We start from the raw sequence: 14,503 nt of genomic DNA, 5'->3' as shown, positions 1-14,503 counted from the left end.
ATCTATCTATCTATCTATCTATCTATCTATCTATCTATCTATCTATCAGTGAGTGTTAACAGGGTCTACAGGAGGAAAGAACATGAGGCAGATATAGTGGAAGGAGGGTTGGATTTGGAGTCAGGATCTTATTTCAGATCTTATTTCTGCTACAACTAACGGCCTGTGACCCTGAGTACTTAAGTCACTTAGGCCCTTTTGGTTACAGTTTCTTTGTTTAAAGGGCATGCATTATCTGACTCCAAGCACTTTTTACTTATAAATCTGTGAGCAATAATTTTCTTTACTTTAGAAAAAAACAACAGCTTTATTTTATTCTTTAATTAAAGCCTTTTCCTATTCATCCAGAATTACTGTCTTAGGAGGGAATTTCATCTCGCTTCAAGATTGGGCAACTAAGTGATGCAGTGGATAAGAGTGTTAGGCCTGGAAGGAGGAAAGCTCCTCCTTCTGAGTTCAAATCCAGTGTCAAGTACTTATAGCTGTGTGAAGACACTCAACCCTGTTTGCCTCAGTTTCCTCATATGTAAAATGAGCTGGAGAAGGAAATGGCAGACCACTCCAGTATCTTTAACAAGAAAATCCCCAAACAAGTCATGAAACATAGAACATGACTGAAAAAGTGACTAAACAACTCCAGTTAAGGGAGATTTATAAAATTCAAATGTACTTGTGAAATGCAAATGGTATTCATTTACTCTCTGAATTTTTACTCAGTTCTCACTGTCTTCAGCCAAATAATACCTTGGGTAATATAAATATAAGCACAATTATTATAGATTTTGGCTGTGTTCAACATGTGTCATAATGTTTTCTGTATATAAGAGTGAGGCTGAAAAGATCAGTTGAACTATCCAAGTCATTTTTCTGTTGTATGTATAAGAATATTTTATAACTAAAAGGAGTAGCAATGAGATTATCTCGCTCTCTATCTGTATTTTAAAGTAAAAATCATATTCTTACCTTTGGTAAAATTATTTCAGTGATGATGCTGTTGCTTGTATGTATTTTTTGAACTTGTAGAATTATTTTCAGAGCTTTGCCATTCATGATGGTGACAGATCTGCTGTTGGAAGGTGGATTTGAGTTTTTAAAACAGTCAAAAGTCATTTGGACCCCAATGTAGTGAATAAAATAAGAGATCAAGCTGACTATTCCTGGTCAATCAGATGAGATATGAAGACTGAATTTCTTGTCTTATAAAAAGATTTCGAATAAGTTCTAGAAAGAGAATTGCATACATATTTTTATAGCAAATTTAATATTATTGAAATAAAGTGTAGTTTTATAAGCTGATTACTTTGAAGGGCAGCACTTATTTGGGACTTATAGGTGACTCAGTGGATAGAATGCCAGACCTGGAGTTAGGAAGACCTGAGTTCATATTCTGCTTCCAACATTTACTAGCTGTGTGAACATGGGCAAGCCACTTAACCCCTTTTGCCTTAGTTTCCTCTTCTGTAAATGAGCTGGAGAAGGAAATGGCATCCCACTCCAGTATCTTTGCGAAGAAAACCCTAAATTGGGTCACAAAGAGTTGGACATGAATGAAACCACTGAACAAGTCTTGATGTATGGATTAAAGAAAATTAGATTCTCTAGTCAGCCCTCATACTGGTACACATTTCCTTTTTGAGTATTTTTTTCAATCATTGAAAATCCTCCTCAAACCACCACCAACCTGACTTGCCCTGCAACCTGAGAAAGAAAGAAAACAAACAAAATCACAAAATAATGCAAAACAAATTCCTGAACTGACCATGTTTGTTTTTTTGTTTTTTAAAGTTTCATTCTGCTCTCTGAGATCTTTACCAATCAGGATGTAGAAAGCCTGCTTCATCATTATTATTCTGGTATCAGGATGGGTCATTATGTTAATCAAAATTCCCAAGTCTTTCAGTGTTATTTGTATTTATAGATAAATTGTTCTCTTGGTTTTGATCTCCTTACTTTGCCAGTACATATGTCTTCCTAGATTTCTCTGAAACCATTCCCTTTATTATTTATGCAAACTAGTATCCCATTAATTTCATTTACCATAGCTTGTATGTCCATTTCCCAATTGATGAGCACCCCCTCAATTTCTAATTCTTTGCTACTGCAAAAAGAGGGGCTCTAATTATTTTTGTATTATATTTCAGTCTTGTTTTGTTTATAACTAATCCCTCTTTTAATCCACCCTTTTTATTTTCTCCTCCTTTCTTCCTTTTATTACCTTTTTTCCTGTTGAGTGAAAGTTATTTCTGTACATGTGTGTATCTGTGTTCTTTTCTTCGAGCAATTTAGATAAGGGTGAAGTTTAACTGTCATCTGCTTTCTAATCTCTTCCTCCTTGTTTGTAGAGATATCTACTTGTACACCTTAATTATGTGTAATAATTTTTCTTATCTTTTCTCTTCTTCCCTCCCCATCACCATTGCTTCCTGGGTATTCATCCCCCCTTTCCATTATTCTTTTAAGGTCATCAAAGCATAATGGAACCATTCCACACTCTCTAAGTAGAATCTCTCTACAGTATCTGATGATGACGGGTTTTGAGGAGACATATATATCATCTCCTCAAATTAAAATATAAACAGTTTATCCTTATTTAGTTCCTTATGATTGTTTGCTCATGTTTCCCTTTTTATATTTCTCTTGGCACCTGTCTTTGTACTTCAGAATTTCTACACAGCTATGGACATTTCATCAGGAATGCTTAGAAGTCCTCTGTTTCGTTAAAGGTTCATTTTTACCCATATAGGATTATACTCAATGTTACTGGGTAAGTTATTCTTGATTGTAAGTTTATATTCTTTTACTTCTGGGTCATTCAGCCAATTTGCATTTAGTGAGCACCTTCTCTGTGCCGGACACTATACTAAGCTCTGAGGATACAAAGGGAAAAAAAACAAAAAAACCAACAACCACCAAATAAACCCAAACTCAAAATAATCTCTGCTTTCAAGGAACTCATAAGTATAATGGGGGTAGATAACATGCAAACAAATATATGCAAACAAGAAATTTACAGAATAAATTGGGATAGTTTCAGAAAGATATGGTACAGAGATTAAGGAGGGAGAAAAAAAAAACTTTTCATAGAAAATGGGACTTTTGTTGAGACTTGAGGCAGTTAGGAAAGCTAGGAGGCAGAGATGAGGAGGGAGGGAGAGAGTTCTAGCATGAGGGACAGCCAGTGAAAATGCTCAGAGTTGGGAGCTAATTGTGTCTGAGGACTGGCAAGGATGCCATTGTCTCTGGATATCAGAATATTTGAAAGGGGAGTATTATGTAATATCATAATCCAAGCTCTCTGCTTCTTGAGGGTGGCACTTTTGAAATCTTGTGGGATCTTGTGTGGTTCCTCAATATTTGAATTGTTTCTTTCTGATGCTAATGGTATTTTTTTTTCTTTGATCTTGAGACTCTAGATTATTGTTCTGGAAATTTTCGCTTTGAGAGAGCGATGACTGGTGCTTTTTTCCTATTTCTACTTTGTCCTCTGGTTCTGAAAGATTTAGATTATTTTTTAATCATTTCTTGAGATGTGATATCGAGGTGCTTCTTTTGGTTGTAGCTTTCAGGTAGTTCAGTGATTCTTAAATCATTAATTCTTTACTCAGACTATTTTTCTTATCTTTTGTTTTTATTATGAGATAACTTACTTTTTTTCTTTATTTTTGTCTTTTCATTTAGTTGTTTTTAATACTTCTTGTTGTCTTATGGAATCATCTTATCTTCTTTCTGGTCCATTCTGATTTTCAAAGACTCTGTTGCCTAGCTAAGTTGTGGGTTCTTCTTTTTTTTTTATACCTCTTATGCCAACTATTAATTTTTCTATTATTTCTTCCAGAGCTCTCATTTATTTTCTACTTCTTTCTGCTAGTGCTTCCATTTTAGTGATAAAAATAGTTTAAAACTTTTTTTTTTAAAGATATCTTCATCCTTTGCAATTATAGTTGAACTTTTGAACAAGTTGTGTTTTTCTTTGTGCATTTGCTTGTAGATGTTTTGGAGTCATTCACTTAAAGTATTGAACATCCTTGTCACATAATAACATTTTTAAGGTAGGACTCTTCTTTTTTTTGTTTGCTCAGTCTTCCCAGTCTACTTCCTGACTTTAGACTTTGTTAATTGATAGTTTGCTGGGTGTGAGGAGAACTTAAAGAATAGAGAAAGATAAAGAGTAGAATTTACATTCTGCCAAAATTCCCCTTGAAATGAAAATTAACTGTTGAGGGCACCACTATCCTCCCAATCTTCTAAGTTCGCTCTCTTGGTGTCATCCTAAATTCCTTACTCTTAAATACTCTATATAGCCAGTCTCATTATTTCAGTTGACCTCACATCTCTAAATATACATCATCTTCTTTAGACTCACACCGTGAGTAACTTAGTTCAGGCCTTCCTCTCACCTCTGACCTCCCTGTAGTGTGTATTAGCTTCTTATTTGACCTTCCTACTTCGTCTTTCCCCATTTTAATCCAGCCTCTGGCCTAATCACTGAATGGGTATTGCCTCAGTCAAAGGGAGAACTTGGAAGACCTTAGCTTAAAAAAGCAAACGTCTCGGGGGGGTAGAGTCAAGATGGCGGAGTAGAAACAGGACTTCTGAGGGCCTCTGGCTTCCACCTCCTCCAATTCATGTAAAAGGTGATTCTGAAGAAACTTTGGAGCTACAGAAGCCACAAAATGACATAGAGAAGCTAACTTCCTGCTGAGGACAGCCCAGCAGCCAGCAGGAAGGGGCCAGCACAGTGCTCTGGGAGCCGAGTCCAGCCCCGGTGAGCTGGAGGTTTTAGTGTCAGTGTGTGCCTGACCAGCCACTGGCTAGAGGGACTTCATATCATCAGCAGCTGTGGTAGTTTCCAGAATTATCAACCCATAGATGCAAAGGACAAAGTGAGAGGTCAGTGCAGTGTGGACTTTGGGATCCAGTAGTTCGGGAGTGTGGTTAGCCTTTGCCGCTGGGGCGAGAAGTGGCTGAGATGCAGCCGCCACCATGTGACAGCTTCAGCTCCTGGCCTGCAGAGTGTAGGGGGACCAAGCAACCAGTCTCAGGGGTAACTGCTCTTGCTTTAACCTGCTTGGATCTGGATTGCGGTCTAGGGTGGAGGTCCTAGGGTGTGTACTTTACTTATGATTGGAAACTAGTCTCCATTTGAGAAGAGGGGCTTTGTGATTGACTAAATGAATGTACAGCCTAGTGGTGGAGTAGTATTTAGAAGAGGGTCTTTGGGATTGATTAAATGAATATAAGGTCCTGGGGTGGGTAGTACCACCAGGGGTGGGGTAGTAGGAGATTATTGAATTATACTTGGTAAATGCTGTATTTTGAATTATGCTATATGTTGATTCTCTCTGTTGTTAATTTGTCACTGAATAAAATGGAGAGCAGCTATGCTGGTATTTTGAACCTTGGGAAGTTGCCTTTGTTTGGCATTACAGAGAGGAAGGAATGAATCTGGAATTCAGAGTTTTAAAATCAAATGTTTAAAATTATATACACATATATACTATTATTAATACTATCTTACATGTAATTGGGAAAGAAGATATTCAGGCACTGTGGCATAGAGATCCACCATGTCCTACTGGAAATTCGGAGGGGATATGGGAGAAGATGTAGGAGAGAGCAGATTGGAGGAGGGGATATCCAGTGGGATCGCTACGTTGGAGTGGTGGGGAGGGGAAAAATGGGGAGAAAATTTGTAACTCAAAATCTTGCGGAAATGAATGATGTAAACTAGAAGTTAATAAAGCATTTGATTAAAAAAAAAAAAACCAGACCAACATCTCCCCCTGCATCCTGGGCCATCTCCAGTCATGCTTATCTGTATCTGGCCACTGGGCTTCGATGGCTGTGGAGGACAAAGGGAGCCTGGTGACTTAGCACAGCCCTCCCTCACTCAAATCCAATTCAATTGCAAATCATGGCGTCATCTTCCTGATGTCATGGTTCTCTGTGAGAATGAAAGAGAAACCTCACATAACCTGTATGTTTGTGAAACTGTACTAAAGTGTGAGTTTGACGATGTCACCTGACATCTCAAAAAACTCCAGTTGCTCCCAATTTCTTCCAGGGTGAAATATAATCTCTTCTTTTTGTCATTTGAAGCTCTTGCCTCCCTCTCTTCAAATGCATTACTTTTTTCCACATACTCTACAGCTGGGCCTTCTTACTGTTACTCAGTTGTTAATCTCCCATCTCTGTTACTGTTACCCAGTACCCTAGAGCTTACTACAGCACCTGATAAATATTTCCTGATTTATTCATAATTTACTGAAATTTAGTAGTATTCCATTATATTCATGTAACACAATTTGTTTAGTTATTCCCTAATTAGTAGCTATCTACTTTGTTTCTAAGTATTTGATACTACAAAAAGTACTTCTCTAAATATTTTGCTATATAATAGACCTTTTTAAAATTATTATTATTACTTAAATTATTGATCTTAGGGGGTATATACCTAGTAGGGGAATTTCTGTGTCAAGGCTATTGACATTTTAATCCCTTTCTTAGCATCATTCCAAACTCTTTTTCAGCATGCTTAAATCAACCCACAGTTTCTATAATGGTATATTATGATGCTTAATTTTCTACAATCCTTCCAACATTCATTATTTGCTATCTTTTGTCATTTTTGCCTCTTTTTGCATTTGATTTTTAATCTTACAGTTCTTTTTTAGTTTAATTTTATTTTTCAATTAACTACATTTATTTTCTCTTCCTCTTTCCACCCCAACTTAAAATTAAAAAAGAAAAAGAAAACCTTTGTAACAAATGCAGTCAAGCAAAGTGAATTCTCACCTTGCCTATGCCCAAAAATATATGTGTCAATCTGCATCTTGAGCCCATCACCCCCTCTGAGGAGGAGGTTGACATAGATCTTCATTAATCCTCTGGAATCGTAGTTGGTCATTGTATTAGTCAGTGGTCTTAAGTCTTTCAAATTTGTTTTTTTATATTGTTATTTAATTGTTCTTCTGGTTCTTCTCACTTCATTTTGTGTCTCTTCATATAATTCTTCCCACGTTTCCCTGACCCCTTCACTTCTGTTATTTCATATCCCACAATAGTATTTCATTACATCCATAAACAGTTATTTGTTTAGCTGTTTCCCAGTTGATTGGTACCCTCTTAGTTTCCAAACTTTGTTACCACAAAAAGAGATGCTATAAATATTAAATATTTTTGTAAAAAAAGGCCTTTTCCTCTTTCTTTAATCTCCTTGGGCCATAGGCCTGGTAGTGGTAATGTTGTGATAAAAATCTGTCCAGTTTAGTAATTGTGGGGGGTATAGTTCCAAATTTCTCTCTAGAATGGTTGCACCAGTTCATAATTCTTTTTTTTTTTCTTTTTGGAGGGGGGAAGGCAGGGCAATTGGGGTTAAACTTAGGTCACATGGCTAGTATTTTGTGTTAAGTGTCTGAGGTGGGATTTGAACTTCGGTCTTCCTGACTCCAGGGCTAGTGCTGTATTTACTGCGCCACCTAACCGCCCCAACCAGTTCATAATTCTACCAGCCTTAATATGCCTGTTTGTTTTCCTGCAACCCAGTTTATCATTTATTTTCCTTTTTTGTCAATTTGCTAGGTATCTAGTGGATATGAGCTTAGTTCTTCATGATAATGACAGTTGCTTTATTTACATAGTACTTCAGGGCTTGCAGAGTATTTTCTTCATAAGAACCCCGAGGTGTAGGCTATACATATTATGTCACTGACTCTCATTGATATGGGCATACTCTGCACCAGTATAAAATGTACAGATTTCATCTTCGTTTTATCACCCTGATTCTTATTCCATAGGAGATCTAGCGTACATACTAGAAAACTACCGCTAGATCTTTTTATGTTTTATTCATATCAACATAGCACATTGTTTGTTTTGTTATGTGACTTGACATGTGACTCTGATCTTACATTTCTTTGATAATATGGCTTATGCCATGTCTAGTCCATAGCTGTAGCGCCAACACAATATTCATAGAACCCATGGTGACTGTAAATATGCCGGCATACTTCTCAATTGCAAAAAATATAACAGACTCTCCATATAGAAGACAGAAGCAAAGCATTTATTCAGACACTAGAAAACCAAATCCCAACACCAGAAAAACGAATCCATCATACCAGCATAGAAGTTAATACACCACAATGCAGCAGAGCGCCACACCATCCATTAGCCTTACCTCAAACCAACACTCACAAGCCTAGCCGTCACAGCAGGGGGAAAACACTCACAAGCTTAACTGTCCTCTTGGGTGCATCCTCTCTCTCCCACTGTCTAGCTGCTCTGACTCCCATCTTCCTGTGGGTTCTGCTTCACCCTTCAGCAAACTCCTCCCACGATAGTCTCCATGTGATTTCATTCAGCCTATTACGGGACAGGGAAGATTTTCAAATTAGGGAAGGTCTTCAAATTTCCTTAGGTTTATTAAGGGGCAGGGAAGATCAAATTCTCATTACCATGACAGTTAATTGTATCATTTTAGAATTTTAATTTGAAAAAATAAAAGCTGTAAAATAACTGTTAAAGAACCAATACATTTTCTTACTTTTAGGTAAATGGCATAAGGATATTTAGCCACAAATTTCTAGGGTAGTCTTTCCTTTATTTTTGATTATGGTATTAGTGATTTAAATTAATATACAGAGACAACTGGTTCTCTTCAAGTAGAAAATTTTCAAATGGTAAATGATTTAATATATGTAACTCCCCTTGACATACTTCAGTCTAGTCTTAACTGATCTTTTAGCTGTTTCTTTCATACAGTTTTCTATCTTCACTATTTGCCTAGGCTGTGCTTCTGTGTCTAGAATGCATTCCTTCATCACCCCTGTCTCTTAGAACCTGTAGCTTATATGCCACCTTCTGTCAATTGGTCAACATTTGCTTGCTGTAGGTACTATGTTAAATGCTGGGATTGCAAAGAAAAGTAAAAACTGCCCCTGCCCTCAAAAAGCTTACATTTTAATGGGGGAGATAATCACAGTATAGATGCAAAGTAACCTTGATGAAGATTCACTCTCAGCCAACCAATTGAAAGGTACAGAGGAAATGGAGTGTCTTGTATAAAGAACCCCAAATTCCTTACATGAGCAGGTTATTCTTTTTTTGACAGCCTCGTCCCCCAGGTGTAGTGCCTCACCCCTGAAATTAGTTTGTACCTACTTATACTTAGATGTGTATCTGTTTTCCCCAATAGTATATACGCTTCCTGAGGGCACAAACTCTTTTTGTCTTTGCATCCTCAGAATTCAGCACAGTTTGCTGGAATGTAGGTGCTTAATAAATGTTTATCAGTGAAAGTCCTTAACTTAATTTGGAACTCTGGCTTACTGCTTACCGCTATGCTGCATGTTAACTGCAAGATCAGTTTTAACCAATATGAGGAATAATTTCTGTCTTTAAAAAAGAACGTAAAACTGCTTTATTGAACTGAACCTCAAAAGTATACAAAACCTACCTCTATTTAAAAAAAATTAAATTTACAGTAATGCCTTTTTATGTAACAACAACAAAAAACATGACTTATGGCATGAATCCAGTTAAGTTTTTTGGAACGAGAATTAAGTCAGATTAGTATTGCGTTAGTTCTATTATCTTATAATTATTGCTAAGAAATTTAGAGTGTGGTATAGATATTTTGTCATAACTCTCTTGAAGTTAAAGCGCAGTCAGGTATATGTATTTTGTACATATAAAAATGGCAAAAAAGGGAAGTTGAAGTTAATTTATGTATACCAACTTAGAGAACTGATCGCTGAGTGAAGGTGTGATCAATAAAACCAACATTTCTCGAATTCTTGTACAACAAATACTTGCTTAATCATCCCAGTTTAGGGGAAAGTCTGTCTTAATGAAAAAAATGGAGTTATAGAACCTTTTCCAAGATGTTCAGTTTTGTTATTTTCAGCTCCATATGTACTGGTGATTAAGAGATTTTTTTAGGATGAATTTATGGTGAGAGGCATTATGGTATAGTGAAAAGAGCCCTGGATTTGGAACCAGGACATCTGGGTTCTAATATTTACTAAGTCTGTGACCTTGGGCCATATTTCCCTTTTCTGGGCTTCAGTTTTCTCATATGTAAAATGATTGGGAGCAGACTAGACTGGCTTCTGAGTATCCTTCCAGCCCATATTCTTATGACTGAACTATTAGTAAGAATGTACATATCTTTTATACTGGATTTGCTATTTCTCAAGTGTGAGTTGTTCCCAGAGAGGCAAATCCCTAATGCAGATCTGCGTCTATTCGCAATTTAGAATCCTAGAGAAGTGGCCTTAGACTTTGAGGGGTTACGTAACTTGCCTAGTGTCACATAGCCTGGATGCTGTAGATGGGACTTAAAACTCCAATCATCTTGATTCTCAGGGCAGCTTTTTATCCAGTGTAACATGCTACCTCTTGATAATAAGAATGTCACTAATTATAATTGAATGAATAGTTGTTATTTTTCTGATATTCATTATTTGAATGTAACAAACATTGCAACAAATTCAAATTGATGCTTTAATGGTGCTTGAAAACTTATGTTTAAGTAGGCTTAAGACTTGGCTGTTTATAATGTTAATTTGTTTGTGGAGTGTGTATAATAGCAAGCCTCAGGCCAAAATTAATTAGTGGAGTCTAAATTGATAAACTTTCTACTGTATTGTCATGTTTTCTCTCTTGGCTGCTTTCCTCATCCCCCAATGCAGGTAAGAGTATAAGTTTCTAGAGAAAAGAAAAATGAGATTTATTTTATCCACATTTGAAACCTGAGAACCAAATCTTTTCTCATGCATTAAATACTTCTAACTATCTCTGTTTTCTTGGGATTAGTACTATTGATTCTTTATTTCATTCTCAATTATTTTGGTTCTCTCTAGACTAATATTTCTTATAGTAAAGCTAAAATTAACTCATCAGTTGTTCTTTATTATTTACAGTAGTTTTATACAATTTCTCTTTTTCTTTTCTGATGAGTATTATACTTTTTTTTTTAAAGATGGGATAGTTGCATGCTAATTCTCACTAGTTGTTGCACAATCTCAATGAAGTGGAAAACTATTCATTTAAATTCAGCTGTCTAAAGATCTGCCATGTTAGAATAGTAGCAATGTAGTCTTAATTTTTATGAATCTTTTCTCGACCACTCTCATTCCATAGTGGTTTAAAGCTTAGTCTGGCATCCCTCAATATTACTATGGGTAATGAATTACTATGGTCATTTTAACCTGCAATTGCTTATCAAATGTATTAACTATTCAACAAAAATTTGTGTAATAGAAAATAGTGATTATATTTTTTTGTTTTAAAATATTAATCTACTAATCTTATGATTACTGAAAATTACTATATAGATGAACAAAGCACTTATAATGTTAATATCCCATCATTTCTATTTTGTATTTGCTATGTGCATATGGCAGAATATATAAAATATTTATATTGTGTATTGTGAAATTATTAAAATTGAACTCTGACAGAAAATTGTTCCCAAATACCTTATTACAATATTGTTAGGGTTTAAATAGTTTTTTGTTTGTTTTTACATTGTGGTTTATTTAATTATGTAGCCATGTTTTCCATTCTAGCTAAAAACAAATATAAAAGAGCCATAATCCTTTAGCTCATTAAAGAAGACATTGATTTTATTGACTTTTTTTTTTATAGAAAGAAACCTCAGTTTATGTTTTGACTAATTATTTGTTAATGAAAATAAAATCAGTAAATGTAATAAATACTCATTTATAGAAATGCTATATGATATTTTTTGAAAGGCTTCTTTTAATAGGAAAAAATATCAGTTTTCTGAAGTTATAGAACTATTTTTTACTTTTAGAAATTAGTGAACTACTTATGAGAGAGGCAGTGGGGCAGAGTGGGTAGGGACGCAGCTTCAGATTTGGGAAGCCCTGAGTACCAGTCTAATCTCTAATATACACTAGCTTTGTGACCCCCTAGGCAAACTACTTTACTTCTCAGTGATGGCAGGTAACTTTTTAAGAATCTAAATTGTTGAGAAGGTGCTAATCTTTGTTGGCAGAGGGAGCGACTCATCAGGATTTCTTCACACTGTAGTGCCAATGCAGGTGTGTTTGAAAATAAAATTCACAGTTATATCTGTTACTCTAACGTTCATTTTTGCCCAATAATCGTTGATTATATTTCCTGTGTTGTAGAGTTCAGTGACTATTTTCTACATAGTATTGTTAATAAAAATCTCTTACTCTGTCAACTGTGAGTCTTGATTACTTCTTTGGAACAGTGTTGTTTGAAGTTGTTGTAATGTTGGAAGTACATAAATAATGACAACTATTACCTAGCTCGAAGTTCTCCTGAAAAGGGATCATAGTTGTTACTGTGCTAGCCTCTCTTTGGCCCAGAGTTATTTTCTGTGGTCAGGAGAATGTGCCCAGTAGATGTCAGCACTTCTGTATTGCTAATTCACATCAAATTCCATGTGGGATGGGGTCATGGGGGGGGGGGGGCCCTTGACGTATCTCCTCATGGTTTTTCTATGTAGAACCACTACCATCAGCAGGATTCTATAGACTTTCTTGTGATATAAAGGCTTTGTGGTAATAATAAATGACTTCTCTTCATGAGAAGTTTGGTGTTTATGGGTGAAGACGTTTACCTGTCAGGAAGGCTGTTGTAATTGAATAATATTCCTTGAAACTGCAGAACTAGAAAGAAGAAAGGAGTTTGGGAAATAATCATAAGCCTGTCATAGTAGTGATGAGTATTTTCTCTCTGCCCAAATCAGAGTGACTATTAAGTTTCCTAGGTACCATAATGATAATTTCATCCTTTAAAAGTGGAGCATAGATATAAATGCTGTGATAAAGCTCTGGGCTTATTTGGAATAGAAGCAGCAGAAAGAGGAGTGGTAGTCTTTAAAAATGGTGTTGTGGGGCGGCTGGGTGGTGCAGTGAATAGAGCACCAGCCCTGGAGCCAGGAGAACCTGAATTCCAATGTGGCCTCAGACACTTAACACTTACTAGCTGTGTGACCTTGGGCAAGTCGCTTAACCCCAATTGCCTTCCCAAAACAAAACAAACAAAAAAAAATGGTGCTGCTTATAATTTTTAAGAAGAGTTATTTTGGAGGAAATACACAGATTCAAAAGGTTAAAGTGCAAAAAGAAAATGGGCTCTGGAAAGGACTCACAATCACAAATAGTTTTTTTTTCCTTTTTGTCTTCAATTCTATGTTATTTGGCAAAAGTAGTAATATTGGATGTCCTTTTAATCCTAATATAAGTAATTTCCCCAGTATGCCATAGTATTCAATTGCAATTGTGGAATATATAGGCAATAATTTTTCATTGCCATTAATATTATGACTTAGCAATGGTAACCACACATTTAATTCTTCTTTCAAGTAATGTTATAATTCCTCTTCATTATTTTAAAACGTAATCAAGATTTATTTTCCTTTTCAGACGAGAGTGCAACACTGCATCTGTTCTGTAGCCAGTGACCATTCTGTGGGACTTCTGAGTTTGAGAGAGAAAAAATGTATCATGTTGGCATCTCGTCACCTTTTTCCCATCCAAGTAATAAAGTGGAGGCCTTCAGATGACTACCTGGTGGTTGGCTGTTCAGATGGCTCTGTGTATGTCTGGCAGATGGATACTGGTAAGATTAAGTAGAAAAAAAATGGAAGAGACAATTATTTGTGTACTTTTCAAAAAAAAGTTAACTATTGGTACTTCTCAATGTTTTCATCATCAACATAGAGGAGAGACTGAATTGTAGAGTGGTGAGAGCACTCAATGCAAAGCCCGGGAGCTGGGTTTTTACTCCCAGCACTGTCTGGGTGATCTCGGAGCACTTGTTTCACTTCTCTGGGCCTCAGTTTCCTCATCTCTAAAGAAGGCAGTTGGATGAAATAACTTGAAGGCCCCTTCTAGCCTGAAGGATTTATGATATTATAATACTAATAAATACTTAGGTATTTATTAAGTGTACACACATCTATTTTACTATGCTTTAAAGAATAGTACGAGTAGTCTTTGTCTTTTTTTTTTTTTTCTTAAGCAATTGGGGTTAAGTAACTTGCTCAAGGTTACACGGCCAGTTATTATTTCTGGGTGTGGTGCTGAGTATCTGAGCCTGGATTTGATCCAGGTCATCCCAACACTGGAGCCGGTGCTCTTACTCGCTGAGCCTCCTGGCCGCCCCGTAGTCTTTGTCTTTCAAAGGTTTCCACACTGATAAAAGCATGCTGATGAGGACATAGACAGTAGATTTGTAACTATTTGACAAAGACATATACAAAGTATGTTTAAGATATTATGTTTATTAAGATCAGGGAGCTATTGGAATTTCTGGCCCAGAAGGAAACAATTTTTTTATTGTTGCCAGTTGAGAAATATTATGTGGAAGATATCGTTTTCAAGTTAGTGAAAGCATATTTAAAAATAACAAGATATTTAACTTTTAAGGATTCAGTGCCTCAAAGCAAAAGCTTTATGAGGATTTTTCACGTTATTATGAAAACACTGTGATTATTTTG

The 14,503-nt window shown here is 36.0% G+C and overlaps 1 protein-coding gene across 3 annotated transcripts in view; it reads left to right on the top strand.

Annotated features, from left to right (window-relative positions):
- LOC138171962 (WD repeat-containing protein 7) overlaps positions 1–14,503 on the top strand; it is a 492,039-nt gene that overhangs the window by 71,145 nt on the left and 406,391 nt on the right. For all 3 annotated transcript variants that reach the window (XM_069101570.1, XM_069101552.1, XM_069101560.1), the window contains one exon: positions 13,428–13,623. In XM_069101570.1, the coding sequence (XP_068957671.1) occupies positions 13,428–13,623 (196 nt within the window). The remainder of the gene's footprint in view (positions 1–13,427; positions 13,624–14,503) is intronic.

The sequence above is a fragment of the Petaurus breviceps genome, unplaced genomic scaffold (assembly GCF_028583685.1).
Source record: "Petaurus breviceps papuanus isolate PSGF00001 unplaced genomic scaffold, PetGlider_PUasm1.0 128, whole genome shotgun sequence".
In the NCBI taxonomy this organism is placed as follows: Eukaryota; Metazoa; Chordata; class Mammalia; order Diprotodontia; family Petauridae; genus Petaurus; species Petaurus breviceps.
Note: the sequence above shows the minus strand (reverse complement) of the source record. Positions and strands in the feature narration are given on the sequence as shown.